The 17,739-nt window shown below is 38.9% G+C and overlaps 1 protein-coding gene across 3 annotated transcripts in view; it reads left to right on the top strand.

The window, feature by feature from the left end:
* adcy3a (adenylate cyclase 3a) overlaps positions 1 to 16,421 on the top strand; it is a 29,261-nt gene extending 12,840 nt beyond the window's left edge. For 2 of the 3 annotated variants that reach the window (XM_077576032.1, XM_077576031.1), the window contains 11 exons: positions 1,809 to 1,970; positions 2,094 to 2,181; positions 5,663 to 5,779; positions 5,889 to 6,172; positions 6,307 to 6,388; positions 7,666 to 7,824; positions 7,933 to 8,079; positions 8,188 to 8,301; positions 8,399 to 8,525; positions 11,374 to 11,498; positions 13,109 to 16,421. In XM_077576032.1, coding sequence (XP_077432158.1) covers positions 1,809 to 1,970; positions 2,094 to 2,181; positions 5,663 to 5,779; positions 5,889 to 6,172; positions 6,307 to 6,388; positions 7,666 to 7,824; positions 7,933 to 8,079; positions 8,188 to 8,301; positions 8,399 to 8,525; positions 11,374 to 11,498; positions 13,109 to 13,288 — 1,585 coding nt within the window. In that variant the 3' untranslated portion in view covers positions 13,289 to 16,421. The remainder of the gene's footprint in view (positions 1 to 1,808; positions 1,971 to 2,093; positions 2,182 to 5,662; positions 5,780 to 5,888; positions 6,173 to 6,306; positions 6,389 to 7,665; positions 7,825 to 7,932; positions 8,080 to 8,187; positions 8,302 to 8,398; positions 8,526 to 11,373; positions 11,499 to 13,108) is intronic. The other variant, XM_077576033.1, reaches the window with a different exon arrangement.
* The last annotated feature ends 1,318 nt before the right edge of the window (positions 16,422 to 17,739 follow it).

The following is a 17,739-nucleotide window of genomic DNA, read 5'->3' as shown; positions in this document are numbered from 1 at the left end:
GTGTACATTTTTCAAAAGTTATTTCTTAGCTTGTCCAGAGGGCCTAGTTAGAAATGCGAGGTGAACAATAAAAGGTTTTAGAACAGACCATGGGCAAACCCCGGCCCGCGGGCCAAATACGGCCCGTTATGCGTTTCAATCCGGCCCGCCGAACTTATCCAATAAGGCTAGTAAAAAAATTCAATTTTTTTTTTTTTGTTCAGCTCAGTAGCCGAGTGGTTAGAGTGCCCGCCCTGAGACTGGGAGGTCGTGGGTTAAATTCTCGGCCGGGTCATACCAAAGACTATAAAAATGGGACCGATTGTCACTCTGCTTGACACTCAGCATTAAGGGTTGGAATTGGGAGGTTAGATCACCACATGATTCCCGAGCGCGGCGCTGTTGCTGCTCACCGCTCCCTCAGGGGATGGGTCAAATGCGGAGAACAAATTTCGCCCCACTTGGATGGGTGTGACAATCAGTGGATCTTATCTTATCTTATTGGTTTCGGATTTGGACATTTACAGCAGGAGACGGCACGGTTTTGTGTTGAACGCAGCAATAATGTCCTGATAGTCCAGAGAATCGGTCAATTCTTTTTTGAAAGAAAGCAGGGACAAAGAGTTCAGTCTATCAGTCAACATTGTGGCACTGTTGCGTGTTTTGATCCTTTTGACAGCTGAAGATAGTCTTTCTACATGTTGTCATGGGTGAGGTGAGGAGCGCGCATGCAGGAGACTGTTGATATTGGTGAAGACATCCCCGGGGCGTGCGTCGAGCACTTCTATGAGCGTTTCCTCGTTGGCTTTTGGCTTCTTTTTGAGCTGCTGCACAAACACCGTGTGCTATGCGTCCCCTACGGAGATGGAAAAGTGGTCAGAGACGGATTGGATGTACGCGCTTTGTCCTCAGCGCGTGACAGGCAGCAGCGGCTATCATGCAGCCGCATGTGTCACACGTACTGTGGGCCCGGGTTAAAAATGGGTGGGCCAATGGAAACAAAAATCTTTAACTTTACGCCTTGAATTGAAATCTATTAATAATAGATGCAGTCACCAAATAATCTATTTACATTTCTCCTCCCACTTTGCCAAATAGTGTGTAAATGCCGCATCTTGCATATTCATTGAGGCAAACGTACTACCTGGATTAGGGCTATTTTATAATAATCATAATAATACATTTCATTTAAAAACAGCACCTTTCAGAACACCCAAGGTCACTTTACAAAGCATAAAAACACAGCAAAAGTTGAGCTAAAACAATAAAAATGAAGCTATTGGAAAAGCTGTTTTAAATAAGTGGATTTTACACATTTGAAAAACGCAGTCCTTAGTGCACACTATAAGTAAATTGGGTTGTACATTTATCTGTGTGTTTTTACTGTGCTATGAGGTCCAAATGCTCCTGGTCCGGCCCGTCTGTCAAAATTTCAAACCCATTGTGGCCCGCAAGTCAAAAAGTTTGCCCACCCCTGTTTTAGAACAAAGAACAATTTTGGAAGAAAATGTAAAATAGCAGCAGTCCTGACTAGTGAACTACAGCTGACTCGGGTCAAAATGCATTTTATATTTAGTGCAGAATAAATTGTGAAATGAAGTGTGTTTCCGTCAGACTGACTCTGTAATGTCCAGGGGCACTCCAAAGTGACGGGAAAATCAGGAAAATTTGGTGAAACTGCATCCCTCTGAAAGCAATTTTGAAGATTTTATAATTAAACGGCCTACTACATTGCTGCTTGATGCTATCTACAGTTAGTATAACAAATAATGAATAAATGACATGCTGAAATGTTGGATGTGACTATTGAGGTTTTCTGGTCTCGTCAGTCTGAAAGGGAAGCACACAAACCGTCTCTCCCTGAGGTTTGTTGACCCCGACTTGGAGACGCGCTACTCGGTGGAGAAGGAGAAGCAGAGTGGAGCTGCCTTCTGCTGCTCCTGCGTGGTGCTGCTCCTCACTGCTGCCATGGAGGCCCTCATCGATCCCAGGTTAGTTCTTCAGTATGTGTTATTTAAGGGTTTAATAAATTAACTTCATTTGAACAATTTGCTGAGTATCTTCTTGCTCGTTGACTCTTCACTATTATAACAAGATTTTTCTTTTCGTAACAGCTTGATCGCAAACTACATCACTTTTGCTGTGGGGGAAGTCCTACTCCTAATTCTGACAATCTGTTCATTGGCCGCCATCTTCCCCAGGGTGAGATTAAACACTTTTATGCTTTGATTTTTCCCATACGGACCGTACCCGTTCCTAGAGCTATCTGTTCATGTAGCTCCTTTTACACAGTCTGATGAAGTCAGGATTTATTCACCTTTTTTCCTTGTTGCTTCTGCACAAATGGATAGGACACAGAACGGGAGGGCCGAATCATTGTACCAATATTTTGCTTTTGGAGGTAGTATTAGAGTGGTGTGTGAGGTTTGACTTTGGATACTCGCGTCTCGCACCTTTTGTGTTGCAAGCAATATTGCTATCTAACATTTTATATCTCACACCAGGTGCTGGCACCACCGATACTAATACCTGGATTCAGGGTCGCTGTGGAAATAACGACTTAGATGCATATAATGTCTTTTTTATTTGTGGAATTTATTTGGAACACAAACACACACAAAAAATGCAATGCTTAGAAAACTATCAACAGTAGTTTGTGAAAAAAATAAACCTTTGAAAATATCAGCAAATACAAAAAAAATAATTTACACATTCCAATGTTTCCTCTACTACACAGGGCCCCTGCATATGCTTAGTTCGGCATCCATAGATTCACCCAATTGTACATTTTTTTCCCAATATTCTTTTTCCATTACAGTATTTTTAATAACTTTTTTTAGAGATAGACCTATACGCTTTTTTCAGGGCCCATGCCAATTATCGGTAGTCAGAGAGGCCGATAACCGATATTTGAAGCCGATATACATTTGCAGAAGTTGGTGTCAAATTTTTTAATAATAAATAATGCCTTCAAGGACATGTTTAGTAAATAGCTTTAGTGATTTGCAACATGTTAAAAGTTTTTTGTTTGCCATTAGCTTTTGCACCAACTATAAGGTGGCTTCCACACACTAACTCCCAAATAGCCGCTAATTTGTGGACTAACAGTTAGCTCGCGGGCTAAACATTCACCCACACGCGGGATAACTCCCAAATAGCTGCTAAAAAACGGCTATTAGGTTAGCCCAGGAGCTAACCTAGCCCACGAGCTAACCTAATAGCCATTAATTTGCGAGCTAGCCGGTTAGCTCATGGGCTAATTCACGAGCTAACAGTTAGCTTGCGGGCTAACCATTCACCCGCACGCTAACTACCAAATAGCTGCTAATTCGCAAGCTGTCAGCTCGCCGGCTAACCGTTAACCCACATGCTAACCCCGGGATAACCGCAAATAGACGCAAATTAAAATGGCTATTAGGTTAGCCCGCAAGCTAACGGTTAGCTCATGGGCTAATAGCCGCTAATTGCTGCTTATTGGCTACTTTTTTTTCTCCCCCAGTGCATTTGAATAGGCATCAATTATATGCAGATTTTCGCTATTCGCAGTTTGGCACATATTTTGTCCATATATTTAAAATAGCATTTTTGTCATATATCTGGTTATAAAGTGCATGCTCCTAAGTGCACCCCCCAATCTAACGCTGATGAAAAATTGTGGTCCCCTCCAGCTTTTCAATTACCCATCCCTGATTGATCCATAACATACAATATAATACTATACCCTGCCTTAGCTGTGTTCTGTGTGAAACAACACTCCCAGCCATTTTCATAGAAGCCACGCCCTTTGCTGCGGGCTGTTTTACTGGATTTTGACTGATTTTGCAAGGCCCACAGAATATTGTGTTCTATTGCTATAAAAACATGGAACCTGCCAAAAGAAAGATTAGAGTCTCTTCTAAAAAGTATATTTGTGTCTGTTTCAGTTTTGCACCTATTATTACTATAGAATTAAAATATAGTTAAGTTTCATCATTATTGACAAACCTGTTGAAAACACTGGGAAAAAAGCGCTTGGATGATCTCTTATACTCTGCTGCCACCTGCTGGCCATTTTTTTGTAATAACTACCCTTACTTACCTCTTCATGTCAGAAGCTGTATCAAACCTTTCTGTATGCTCTAGCTTAAACAAGACATTAAAACGTATAGTTACGTTACGTTTTTGGGAGTGAAAAACAAAGTATTAAAAATGTATTTATACGTATAATTAGCATATGAAAGGCAAATACAGTGTATAGAATGTTGACATGCCAACAGTAGCATGAGTTATTTTCCTTTGCTCCTTGAGAAATTGTCACGTGTTCAACACACCTTAGCAAAAAAATTAACAAATAGAAATGTGTTTGATGACATGACAAGAGATAGTAAAGTGTGGCCTTTAGCCATTGTTATCATTTTTACCATTTAGGGATAGGGATATGCCTATTGATTGTTGGAAAACAGGACTCCAAGCTGGGATCGATTCCACTGCAAAGGTTTATTTTTGCAAAAAGGCCTGTTGACTTTTTGGTGCACTTCTATGAACTATGAAGACAGATTTAAATTTTGTTCAGACTTGGGTCTGTGTCACATTGCATGGACCCCAGCAGAGTGTTCTCAATGGTAATAAAAGGTCTCTTGCTTGTTTGCATTAGTTATGGCTTTCACTTTTAAGCATTTTAACGTTTGATTAAGCAAAGATTTGGCCTTTTGCCTAAACTGTAAATATTTCATAAAGTTACTATTTTTGATCAAATATATGCTTAAATGAAAGCTTCCATGTAGTGATAGATATTGTAACATTTTTAATTCTTCATTTCATATATTAACCATTGTTACACATTATTAACATTTTAATTCTTTATATTAACCTTGTCGAAATGTTTTGTGTCTTGTGCAGAGCAGATGGTGTTGATTTCGGTATAATCTGACCTTAAGCTGGGACATACTATTTAGTTTAAAAAAGTTCCTTCTCAGCGCTTTGTGCAAAAACACATTTGGTCCTTGAGAACAGAATCTGTTTCGAACACGCACTCCTGACTCTGTTTTCGCCATCGCTCATGGAAAAGTACCCAGAGAGTATGTTTTGTCTACAAATGAAAGAGAGGCGGTCGGTTTTAACTATAAGAAGCCATTTTACACGCGGAAGACACACATTTCGACGCTCTGAATCCCACCTGTTTAAGTGATGAATTAGAGGCTGTTTGAGTGTCCAGAGATCTCTGTTAGATAAAATCATTTTTGCAAAGATGTTTTTTCTTACATTAAATCTGTCTTCAAGTTTTGGAACACGCAAAGAAGACAAATACTTTTAATCCTCTTTCAGTAGCAGCACGCTCACTGGAGATATCCATGTGTTATTTGGCTGAGAGGTTTACTTTTGATTCGAACCACCTCACCATGGAAATTCAAATGCATTTGATATCCAGCAGAATTGATTGCCTGACCTCTCGGGCAATTCACAGCACAGTCACTAAATGGGTGTGCTGAGTTGAGTGCAAAGATGAGTCACTGTTAATAGTGTTCCAGGTTCTTCTGTCAGAATCTGAATTACAGTACATCAAATTACAATGTCATTAGCCAAAAGTGTCTTTCAGGAGTTACACAACGCAGCGCATGTGCTGGAATGTGCTTGTATCTCCACAATTTATTGTTATCACAGTATTTGTAATATTCTGTTTTGTTGTTATTGTTGTTATTTTTAGGTTTTTCCTAAGAAGCTTGTTGGTTTCTCAACTTGGATTGACCACACTCGCTGGGCTCGAAACACCTGGGCCATGGCAGCCATCTTCATACTTACCATGGCTGACATTGTTGACATGGTAAGATTTGTACTACATCCCAAAAAGCTCTGAGTGGAAAGCTGTATCATGAGCTCCACGTTAATCATAGAATTACTGATCTCAATACTGCTTACTGTACATCTTCTAGCTGAGCTGTCTGCCTCAAGGTCCAATGTCAGTCAGGACCTCTGTGGCGTCCCCTTCCTCCTCTTCCTCCACCTGGTCTAGCCCTGAAGGCTGTCTGAACAACCCCAAATATTATAGCTACATTGCTGTACTAGCGCTTATGGCCACCACCATGCTGGTTCAAGTTAGTCACATGGTCAAGCTCACACTGATGCTGCTAATCACTGTGGCGACTGGTGTTGTTAATATATACAGCTGGAGGGACATCTTTGACCGCTATGACATGGCCCGTTTTCAGGATTACAGGTGAGAAAATGAAAATGTTATACCGTACATATATTATATTATATATTTGATTTCTTTGTTCATCAAAGTCCTAACATTTTATGTAACAGGTTTTGTAACTTTGAATACTTGGATATCATTTTTCTTCTTCATAGGTCATATTTAGTGCCATCCAAGTTGACAATGACAATTATGATCTTCACTATGATGGTCAGCTTTTATTATTTCTCCCGACATGTAAGTTGACATTACTTATCTATCTATCTATCTACCCACCCATCCATCCATCCATCCATCCATCGCTGATAGCTAGCTAAATGGATAGCTAGCTGGACAGCTTATCTAGTCAGATAGCTAACTGGATAGATAAATAGAATCTAGCTATCTAGCTAACTAGCTACTTAGCTAGCTAGATAGATACAATCTATTTATCTAGCTAACTAGCTATTTAGCTAGATAGATAGAAATTATCTATCTATCTCGATAGAATCTATCTAGATAGATAGATAGATAGTTTCTATCTATCTATCTATCTATCTATCTATCTATCTATCTATCTATCTATCATCCATCCATCCATCCATCCGTTTGTCAATACCCATCTACAAATATCTGTTCATCTAGCTATCTGTCTGTGTGTGTGTTCTTGTGTGTGTGCGCTTATAGGACGTTTGGTCACCCAGACCACTTTTTTTACATCCTGTCTGGGCGTTCGGGGCGTTTATAAATTCATGAAAATGTCCAGTTGACAGTGCGTGGAGTGCACCGTGTTACCGTGACTGGTACCACAATTTTGAGGCCGGGCCGAGTGTCCTCTTTTTTTTTTTGGAACTGAAAATATGGTCACCCTAAAGGCTTATGAAAATACACACACACACACACACACAAATACAATCTATAACTCCATACAGAAAGATTAAAACAGAACCATGCACAGCTCATACATGCTAAATTGTAACTTTGATCTTAATTAAGGATTCCTCTCTAATAGAAGCCTTTCGTCCAAAACATTGTCTAGTATTCTCAGCAGTTCAGTAATTTGGTATGTAATTGGCAATTCCGAACATCCGGACATTTCTGATATTTCCACAATGCAAATGCTTCCTTTACATGGTGAAAACAAACGGCGTATTGTATCGCTTTTGTCTGTGACTAGCATACAAACCAGGCAGATTGTTATAGTAGTCAAATTACATTTCATCACATTTTGAAATCAAAATAATCCTCACAAATCAAATTACAACAATCTTACTTTTCAATGAGCGGCGAGGTTCCTTTCACCGAGTTTACTGCCATTTTGATTGGTGACGTGTACTCAGAATTGTCAATAAGAAGGTTTAAGAAGTTATTTCTCATATTCATCCACTAAGGAATGACAGTGATATTTTTAAATGAATATGTTCCAAGACAGTAAACTGAACAAAAGTTTTACTAATTTCATGAAAACTCTGTGTTGATAATTTAGGCATTGACAGTTGTCAACGCTTAAAATGAGTTGTTATTGTTACCTGAAGGTGGAGAAGCTTGCTCGCACATTATTCCTGTGGAAGCTTGAGGTTCATGAGCAGAAGGAGAAGGTATATGAGATGAGGCGATGGAATGAAGCGTTGGTGACCAACATGCTTCCTGAACACGTTGCTCGACACTTCCTGGGCTCTAAGAAGAGAGATGAGGTGAGGGCCTGAAGTTGACCCAAATGGTCCTTCACTCTGCTAGTATACGATACATTGGGTCCTGCAGATTACAAAAATTCTCAATCTCGTGTTATTGCTGTGTGCCAGGAGTTGTACAGTCAGTCCTACGATGAGATCGGAGTCATGTTTGCGTCCATCCCAAACTTCTCCGACTTCTACACAGAGGAGAGCATCAATAATGGAGGCATTGAATGTTTGCGCTTCCTCAACGAGATCATCTCAGACTTTGACAGTGTAAGTTGGTTTACCCCCAAAAAAAAAGGCTTCAAAAAGCCTTTGGGTCATAGGATTCAGTTAAATTATTGTTTGACGTAGCTAATCATTTGACGTGCATATGTACAGTTGCTGGACGAGCCTCAGTTTCGCTGCATCACAAAAATCAAGACCATCGGAAGCACCTACATGGCCGCATCAGGTGTTACTCCTGATGTCAACAATGGGTACACCTGTATGAAGGTCAGTGTGGTCCTTTGATAATAGCGTTGTTTCATCCTGTGGAACTGATCAGATTATCACCAAAAATATGTGTACTTATTTGGGCCTTGTTCATCAGAAGGCGGAGCAGTCAGACAAAGAGCGCTGGCAACACCTGGCAGACCTGGCGGACTTTGCGCTAGCCATGAAGGTTACGCTCATGAACATAAACTACCAGTCATTCAATAACTTCATGCTACGAATCGGTACGTCTTCACACTTTAGCTGCTTTCATATGGATTTGTATTTTTAATATATAATGTATATTTGCATATTTGTATATTTTTTTATTTATTTCCAATATTTTTCCAATTTACGACGCCGCATTAGGGCCACGTATATACGGTGTATGTATATATATATATATATATATATATATATATATAGAGAGAGAGGGCGGGGGCAATATTCAGAGGAAAAAAACTTGCGAATTTGCCACTTTATAAACTCGCAAACGTATGAGTTTTTTCTCGCAAATTTGTGACTTTATAGAGTGGCAGATTTGTGAGAAAAAAACTCAAAAACGTACGAGAAATACACGTAGCGTACTACTCGACTGATTTTGCCAGTACTTTTCTGTCGGGTTTCCAAATATGGAGATAGTAATTGTTTTAGCAGAGATTAACCATATGATGTTAAGCCTTTGCTCTTTGAAGCGTTGAGTACGGCCAGCGACAAAGATGCCTTGCTTTGCGAAGGTCCACACCCTAACGATCAAGCATGTATATTTACTTGTACATTTATGTTTCCAGAATTATTAATTACACATTCCTACATTTTGGTATTTTTTTGTACAAGTATCTAAGTGGATGTGTCGAATCTGCTGCTCTCCGTCATTCACTTGTATTTACCTATGGTATGCTAGCATCTGATTGGATAGTGTTAGTCAGCTTATAGGGGATCAGGAAGTGTTGCCGCTCAATTTGCGGTGAATGACGAGTAAAGGTTAAATTTAGGAATTAATCCGCCTCCATCCTGCCTTTTCATTTTAAAAACAGTGTCCCATTAACCACCAACAAATCCTCACATGATTAGACTATAGCTACGCTACGTGTAGTTCTTGCAAATCTGCCACTATATCCATCCATCCATTTTCTTAACCGCTTAGTCCTCACAAGGGTCGCGGGGGTTGCTGGAGCCTATCCCAGCTGTCTTCGGGCAGTAGGCGGGGTACACCCTGAACTGGTTGCCAGCCAATTGCAGGGCACACAGAGACGAACAACCATACTCACAATCACACCTATGGACAATTTGGAGTGTCCAATCAACCTGCCATGCATGTCTTTGGAATGTGGGAGGAAACCAGAGTACCCGGAGAAAACCCACGCAAGCGCGGGGAGAACATGCAAACTCCACCCAGGAAGGCCGAAGCCCGGACTCGATCTCACGTCCTCTGCACTGGGAGGCGTACATACTAACCAGTCAGCCGCCCTGCCACTATATAAAGTTGTAAATTTGCCACTTTATAAACTCGTAAATTTGCCACTTTATAAACTCGCAAATAAGCCACTTTATAAAGTGGATAATTTGCAAGGAAAACCTTGTAAATTTGCAAGCTTAAAAAGTGGCAAATTTGCCAGTTTAAAAAAATATATTTATACGTGACCCTAATACGCCGTCGTACCAATTTTTAGGTGGTGTATTTTTTATTTTATTATTCATTGAATCTTCATCATTGTTTTTTGAAGAATTTATTTGGGTTAATCCCCCACTCACCCCTGAGCATTTCAATGGCCGTCAATTATATGCTGATTTTTTTCCCTTCCCCCGCGAGTAGCGGAGTTCCACTGTAAAATTATATATAGGGTAAATATAATATTTGTAGGAGTAACACTGGCAGGATGTGATAGTGTGATGATAAATGATGATAATCACAATTTCCTCTATCCAGGCTTTTGGCAGATGATATCATATTTAGATTGTTAGAAAAAACGAAGAAGCTAACATTCATCCGGGGTTATGATAGTTTTGGAATTTTCATTTTAGTTAGTTTTGATTATGTTTTTGAAATTTTGTTTTAATTAGTTTTCAGGGCGGCTCTGTTAATTTTTATTAGTTTTATTTTTAAAAATGCTTAGTTTGGTTGGTTCGTTACAGTATTAGTTTTAGTAAAAAAAAAAAAAGGTGTATTATTTATGTGAAATATAAAAAAAATGAAAAACCATGGTAAAAATAGAAAAGTAACGCATTTCTTACCTAATGTTGCATTTCGGCTGAGTTAAATGGAAAAAGCAGGCAAGCCGTGCCATCAGTTTCAAAGGTCAAGCATGAAAAATTGTTGCCTAGGAGCGACAGCATCTGAAGATGCTTTTTTATCAGCTGCTGCTAGATGATGTCACTTCTGCGTGACAACTTTCAAATGTCCTTATTCCGGTTAATATAAAAATAAATCTACTTAAAATCATCCCCAAAGGCTCATGTATTAAATTAATTACCAAAGACTAAAATAAAGGAAAATTTGCTACAACTATAGTTAGTTTTGTAAACATAAAATGCAGTTTCAGTTAGTTTCCATTTTTTAAAAAGCATTTTCGTTTTTATTTTATTTTGTTAACGAAATTGTCTTTTCAATTTTAGTTTTTTGTCTGCTATCGTTTACTAAAATAACCTTGCATTCATCTGTTTTTAACCTGTAATGACTTCATGGAAAGTGATACTTCCTAAATCTATTTGTGGAATTAACTTTTGGGGTAAAATAAACCATCTGGTCAACCAGCCTTTTAGGGGTTCTTCAGGAATTCTGGAGTGATACAGGACTTGAATGGTATACTTAAATTGACCACTCATTAATTTTACATGGATATTTCATATAGGGTTGATTTGTCTCACTCCGAAGTCTATTCTTGAAAAGTACTACCATATCTATCGAGTCCACTGATTAAATAATGCCATGAACAAAAATACATGAAAGGCTGTCTGATATTCCGAATACAAACACGGTACATGAACCCTCAATGGGTTCAATTTACTTCCAGATCTGAACAGATGAAGGAAAATATTAACATTTAACAGTACCTCTTTTTTTTTTGCTTCTTTATTAATGCTCTCCATCAGGTCTGAATAAGGGAGGAGTTTTAGCAGGTGTGATTGGTGCACGTAAACCTCACTACGACATCTGGGGAAACACAGTCAATGTTGCCAGTCGTATGGAGTCCACGGGCGTCATGGGAAACATTCAGGTATGGCAACAGTTTTTACCTTTTTGTTAAGATCACCTATTCTTTCACACGATTAAAGGGACAGCATTGTGAAAAAAAAATCAACTTTTTGGAGCTTTTAGTCATGTTAAAATGCTAATTCCTCACCAAAAACATCACCAAAGTGGTGTTTTCCTCTATGAGAAATTCTAGGTCATTCTGCTCTCCAAGCACCAGCCCCTCCCAACCTGAGAAAACGAGCTGTTGGAACTTTTTGACGTGATGAGGTGCGGCCCCACCCCTGCACCGCCTCTGCGGACTAAACGCACGCCCACTTCCTCTGAGACCTCCATGGGATAGTGACAAAAATAGCCTTTATCAGTAAACATTCTGTCCAAATAAATTCAAAGCAATTAATTATCCTTCACATTTGCAATGCCAAAGTGCAATGACAATTGGCCGTCTTAAAATCCTAGAAAGGGTTCTGGCTTACACTTGTGTAAACTACAAGTACAACTTTTTGCACTGGTGAACCTAACTGAACGAATAGTGTAGTGCATGAGTGCTCAAGTTCGGTCCTCAGGAGCCCCTATCCAGCCTGTTTTCCATGTTTCCCTCCTGCAGCACAGCTGAATCTAATGATCCGCTAATCAGCAAGCTTTGCAGAAGCCTGATAACGATCCTGATCATGAATCAGGTGTGTTAGTGGAGAGAAACATGGAAAACAGGCTGGATAGGGGCTCTCGAGGACCAAACTTGAGCACCCCTGGTGTAGTGGTTTTAGCGTAAGCAGCAGGTCTCAGGTTTTTTCCTTCTTTTCTTCCTTTCTTTTCTCTTCTCCCCTCCCCTCCGCTATGATTTCTTGCGGCAAGGAGACGTTTTGTTTATTGAAGAATTGAACATCCATCCAATTTCCACATGTAAAGAAGACGCACGGCTGGCCGATCTTGCATGGCCACACAGCGCACGGGGAGAGGCGGGGTTTTACTGAACCGGGCGTTTTACTTCCGCATTAGAAAAGTAGCCAGCAAAATAACTAATATTTCATTACAAATTACATCGCCGTGGTGTCAAAGGTAAAATTTAATCACTATATGCCTATAGTTAAAATTCCGTGATGTAATCCCTTTAAGGTGGTATCTCACTGAGCGTAGACTTGCAAGGATGTGCGCAAGTAGCGAGTGTTTTTTGTTTTTGTTTTTTTTTCAGGGTTCGTTCTCACAAACCATTTTTATGCTCGCAAACAGTTTTACTTGACACAAAAATTATGGAGCAATGTACATTTAGGTCAGCGGTGAAAGCAATGTTGTCATATTCCAGCCATGATGAGAAAGGACTGACTTGAGGAGTCTGCCAGTGTCTTTTGAGTGTCCCAGCCAGAGTTCGGACTTGATGGAACATTTCTAGAGGGATCTCAAATTGGCTGTCATCCAACTTCCTCATTCCAGTCTGATGCAGATTGACAAGAGCTACAAAAGCAAATGGAAGAAAATGGCTGTGAAGAAGACCTGAAGGGGGGGGGGGGGGCACTTTTTTCTTGATGATGGAAAAGATTAATGTAATCAATTTTGGAATGAGCTAAATATGGGACAACGGAATTGTGCAAATAATGGATTACATCATTCTGTTGTGTGCGTGTGTGTGTGTCCCAGGTGGTGGAAGATTGCTACAACATCCTCAAAGAGTATGGCTTCCGCTTTGTGAGGAGGGGGCCAATCTTTGTGAAGGGAAAAGGGGAATTGCTCACTTATTTCCTGAAGGGAAGGGACAAACAAGGTTCCTTTCTGAACGGCTCCTCTGTCACGCTTCCACATCAAGTCGTAGACAGTTAAACCCAAACACAAAAAGTCATAACAGCAGCTGTACTGTATGCTAAATTCAAAGAGGTTGCGGAAAGAGCTTTTTGAATGCAAAGTCATTTGCCTTGAAACCATGAAATGCCCTCGTAACCCTCGACACTGCCTACACGTCTCTGCGGAATCACGTCTTTTTGCAGGCTGCGCTGGACACTCGCGACTGAAGCTGTCCCTCTTTTAATGCCAGTAGAGAATGTACTTGTAATTCCGTGTCACGGTCAACTAGAATCGTTTGTTATAGGAGGGGATACTGCTCGATTAGGATTTATTTCTGTGTGAAAATGTACATAATAATGTGTACCAGTAGTATGAACATTTGGTACTTTGTATAAGGGGGGACTAAAATAATTAAGGTCATGGTGATGATTTTGAAAGCGCAGACTGGAATCACACTGTGACTTTACTGTTATGCTCCTTTAACAAACAAACACAAATGACCTGAAGAGAGGGGACGGACGTTCATAGGCGTGTGTGATAGTTTGTCCGCGTTGCTCGATTTTCTCAACGTATTTCTTCTCCATGCTCCTGGCCGGGGAATAGGTTAGCTCAGTCAGTGCTGTCCTGTCCTGTCCTCTCCTCTCCTGTCTGCTCATGGATCTCCAAAGCACACTTTCGTACACTGCTGGCCTGGGCCATCAAAATCAATCATAGGAAAAACTGTGTTTGGACGGAGACAAAAGTGAAGCCACACAGAAGATAGCGTTTGTTTGACTCATTGTTGGTAGATAGAAGTGCCTATCACAGATGTGATCACCAAATTTTACATGAAGGATTCCACTATCTCAAGTCGGCTATGTCCATTGACTGTGCTTTTAAAGGATAACTGCAGTTCATTATGACGGCGTTATTATTATTATTATTTTTTTGACATTTGATGATAATATCATATACAGTGACACTCTCAGTCTCAGAAGTAGACGATCAAACTAAAATCTATTATTACAATGACTTTAGGTCCATTTCAGGAAAATGCATTCAATTTTTATAGCTAGCCGGAAGGACCAGTTTCTCAAATTTATTTTAAATATTGCTTAAAGTAGAAGTCAACATAAAAAAATTCTTGACAATAATATGTTATATGTGACCTCACTAGTCTAAACATGACATTCTGATTAATATTGTAGAATATGAGTTATGAAGCAAAATCCAGCCGTTTTTTATCCATCACATGGTGCGGCCATTTTGCCACTTGTCGACTGAAGATGACATCAATGTTGCTCAGGCAACAACCAATCAGAGCTCATGTGTTTTCTGAAGCTGCACTGTGATTGGTTGTTACCTGAGACCTGAGCAACATTGATGTCATCTTCAGTCGACAAAATGGCCGCCCCCTGAAATGGATAAAAACAGCTGGATTTTTAATTCATATAACACAATATTAATAATAATACTTTATTTAGATTAGTGGGGCTGCATAAAAAATATTGTTGTCAAAAACTTTTTTTTGTGTTGACTTCCTGAAATGCCAAATATGGTTAGAAAATAAACCAAATACAGTAATTAACGTAAATAATCAAAGTTGCGGATATTCAAATATTTTAAGGAAAATCTATAAATAAATATTCAAAAAGCAAAAGCACTGGGGGAAACCCTTTCAATATTAAAAAGTGTTCTTGTTTTGCAGCATAACTTGTTTACCCAGTTATCTTCACCATTTTCCTACCTCACTGAAAAAACACTTGCAGCACTCGCAAACCTTCTCCCATTAAGCAATTTGATTGGCTGAGTTGTCCAATTGGAGAAGTTATTTATTGTGCACACAAAATGTGCATTTCCAGTGTGCGTGTGAAATTCATCAAAGTATTGGTCCAAATTTGTCTCCATATAGAAAGACACCTGGGTCCGGATCGGGACTGCAGCCTGTCTATTGATCACCGATCATCAAATGTATTTTTTTTATTATTAGAAATAGCTGGCTACCCTCAGCTTCCAAATGATTTACGTGTGCCAAATCTTTAACAGCTGGCAAACAAACAAACCCATGTTGGAAAGTAATGGAATTATACTAACACAAGGGTACAATTTTGAGGTACCTGCACTTTACTTGAGTATGGAAATTCATTCGTGCCATTAATCTACTTTAGATTTTCAACGTAAATTTTGACAGCTTTAGTTACTTCTCAGGTCAAAATTGTACACAAAAACATGATTTGTACACACAATAACATGTTTTTGTTTAAATGTTCTTCTTTGTGACCTCTAGTTTCTTTCATGTTTAATTTATTAAGATGTCCTGTAATAATGTTTTATTTGTTCTTTGGTGATGAGGAATTTCACACTAAAATGGAACCCAAGGTTTGACAAACACTAAGTTGGGTGTCATACATAGTACACTACTTACTGTACTTCAAATGATCTCTCTCTTGTTTGGCAAGATGAGAACATCCTTCTCCATAAAGTCGCCATTTTAGATGTACAAGTTGGTAGCCAGGACACACAGCAGAATTAGTAAATAAATGGAAGTTTTGAGTCCGTGTGTTTCGGAAGCCGGAGCTGTAGAATGGGATCAAAGTGCAATAGTTTCTTCGGCAAACCTTGACATTCCGTCCCCTTTAATTCATATTTTTATAATATAATGTAAAATTGTGCTCCATTTAAAAAAACGTGTTGTACATAAGAGTCAAAACGGTATTTATGGGTCAGATGAATTTATTGCAAACAACTGCGACATTTTTTACGCTCATGTGAAAGTGCCAATTACCATGATATGACTGGATGTTTAAGCCAAAACATAGATTTGGGATTGTTTCCTTACTTGTATTATGGAATAATCTTGGGAACAAGATAGCACCTTAAATAATGTGTTAATTGCCAATTTTACGTTGCTATGTATGTAACTCCAGCGAATAGCACCAAAAGACAACATAGATTTCCCCAAGTGGTTCTAGTCACCCTCAATATCCCAATTTCCTCTAATTGATTCATGACTTGATGGTAATGAGCCCCTTGCTGTTTCCTAATTGATTTATGTTGTAGACATCTACTGTATCATTTGATCCCGAGAATGCTTTTTTTATTTTTATTTTATTTTTTTCATTTCAAGTACATATAAGTAGATGTTTCCTTGTTCATTCAGTTGTCATAATAAAGTGAGTTGTTTTTTTCTAAATGAAAATGTGTCACTTTTCATTATTTATTTAACAACAACAAAATAGGCCTATCATTTATTTTCCAAACGTAGTTCAGTGTCTGGATGCATCAACAGTGGGGATTTAGTATGATTTAAGATTTCAACTTCAAGTTGTAAAAAAGTTTGCTCAAGAAAAGCATAAAAAAACAACAATGACAGATAATTTTAAGGAGACATATCCCAATATAGCATTTGTCCTTAAAATTGAATGAAATGAATGGCACTTTTATGTTCTTCTAATTTCTAGTTCTTGATTGCTAAATGGCCACAAGAAAATTGGTTCTCAATTAGAAATGTAAAACGTCCAGAATTATTTTTAATTTTGGGAGGAAGTCATAGGTCCACAGAATGTGTGTGTTGCCAAAATAAATAAAAAATGTTGGCCTTTTGTTGTTGTTGCTGTTTTTATGTAGTTTGGGTCTGGGTTACTGGAAGGCACGAAAACATTTATTTTCAGTAACAGTCTTTCTTGCATACTGTATTACTAAAAGTAAAAAATAATCAACTTTAACTAAAGGTGAATCAAGTATCTTGGGAGTTCAAATGCTGACATACATCTAAAGTAAAAAAATGTCCTTCCTATGCCGCCCATTGATTGGATGCGAGTCTCAAGTGCCTTTTACAGATGTTTATTGCACAGCAAAACACCATAGAATTAAAATTTCAGACATACAAAAAAGACAAACATTGCATTTACTATAAACATTGCATTGTTTAACATCTAAGCAACGATAATTCAAAACACTACTGACCACTTTGGCCTGCTCTCAATCAACGGCAGTCTTCTTCAATGGGCAACATACAGGCAAGCCCGCAACTTCTGTTTTGCAATGTCAAAATAAAAGCATTATATATTTCAAAAGGAAATAAAGATGGCAGCAATTACACTTCCTTTTAGCAAAGTTTTTTAAAGTGCATTATAAAATTGTTTCTTGTGCTTACCCATGATCCAGGCCACTTTGACTGAGCCCTCCGTTACCTTTTGCTTTTCTGTCATTCACGAGGTCATTTTTGTGCGAGAAGCCTCATATGACTTTTTCAGCTTTTTTTATTTGATCTGTTCGGAGTTCTGATTTTGGGAGGCAATCTCACGGTGGCGCTTCTCATGGCGTTGTGTTTTCACTTTTTTAACAGCGCCACCTTGCTTCTGCACAAAAAACACATTTGCTTTGTGCGCGAAAAAGGTAAGATAAACGTTTTTGCCAGTCCATTCATAATTAAATCGGCGATTATCAACGTCCATCTTTCTCCGATTTGGCGCTTTGATGTCGGATATAGCAATTCTGCTGCTGCAAAG

The sequence above is a fragment of the Vanacampus margaritifer genome, chromosome 9 (assembly GCF_051991255.1).
Source record: "Vanacampus margaritifer isolate UIUO_Vmar chromosome 9, RoL_Vmar_1.0, whole genome shotgun sequence".
NCBI lineage: Eukaryota > Metazoa > Chordata > Actinopteri > Syngnathiformes > Syngnathidae > Vanacampus > Vanacampus margaritifer.
The sequence above is the reverse complement of the archived record's forward strand: the minus strand, read 5'-3'. Positions and strand labels throughout refer to the sequence as shown.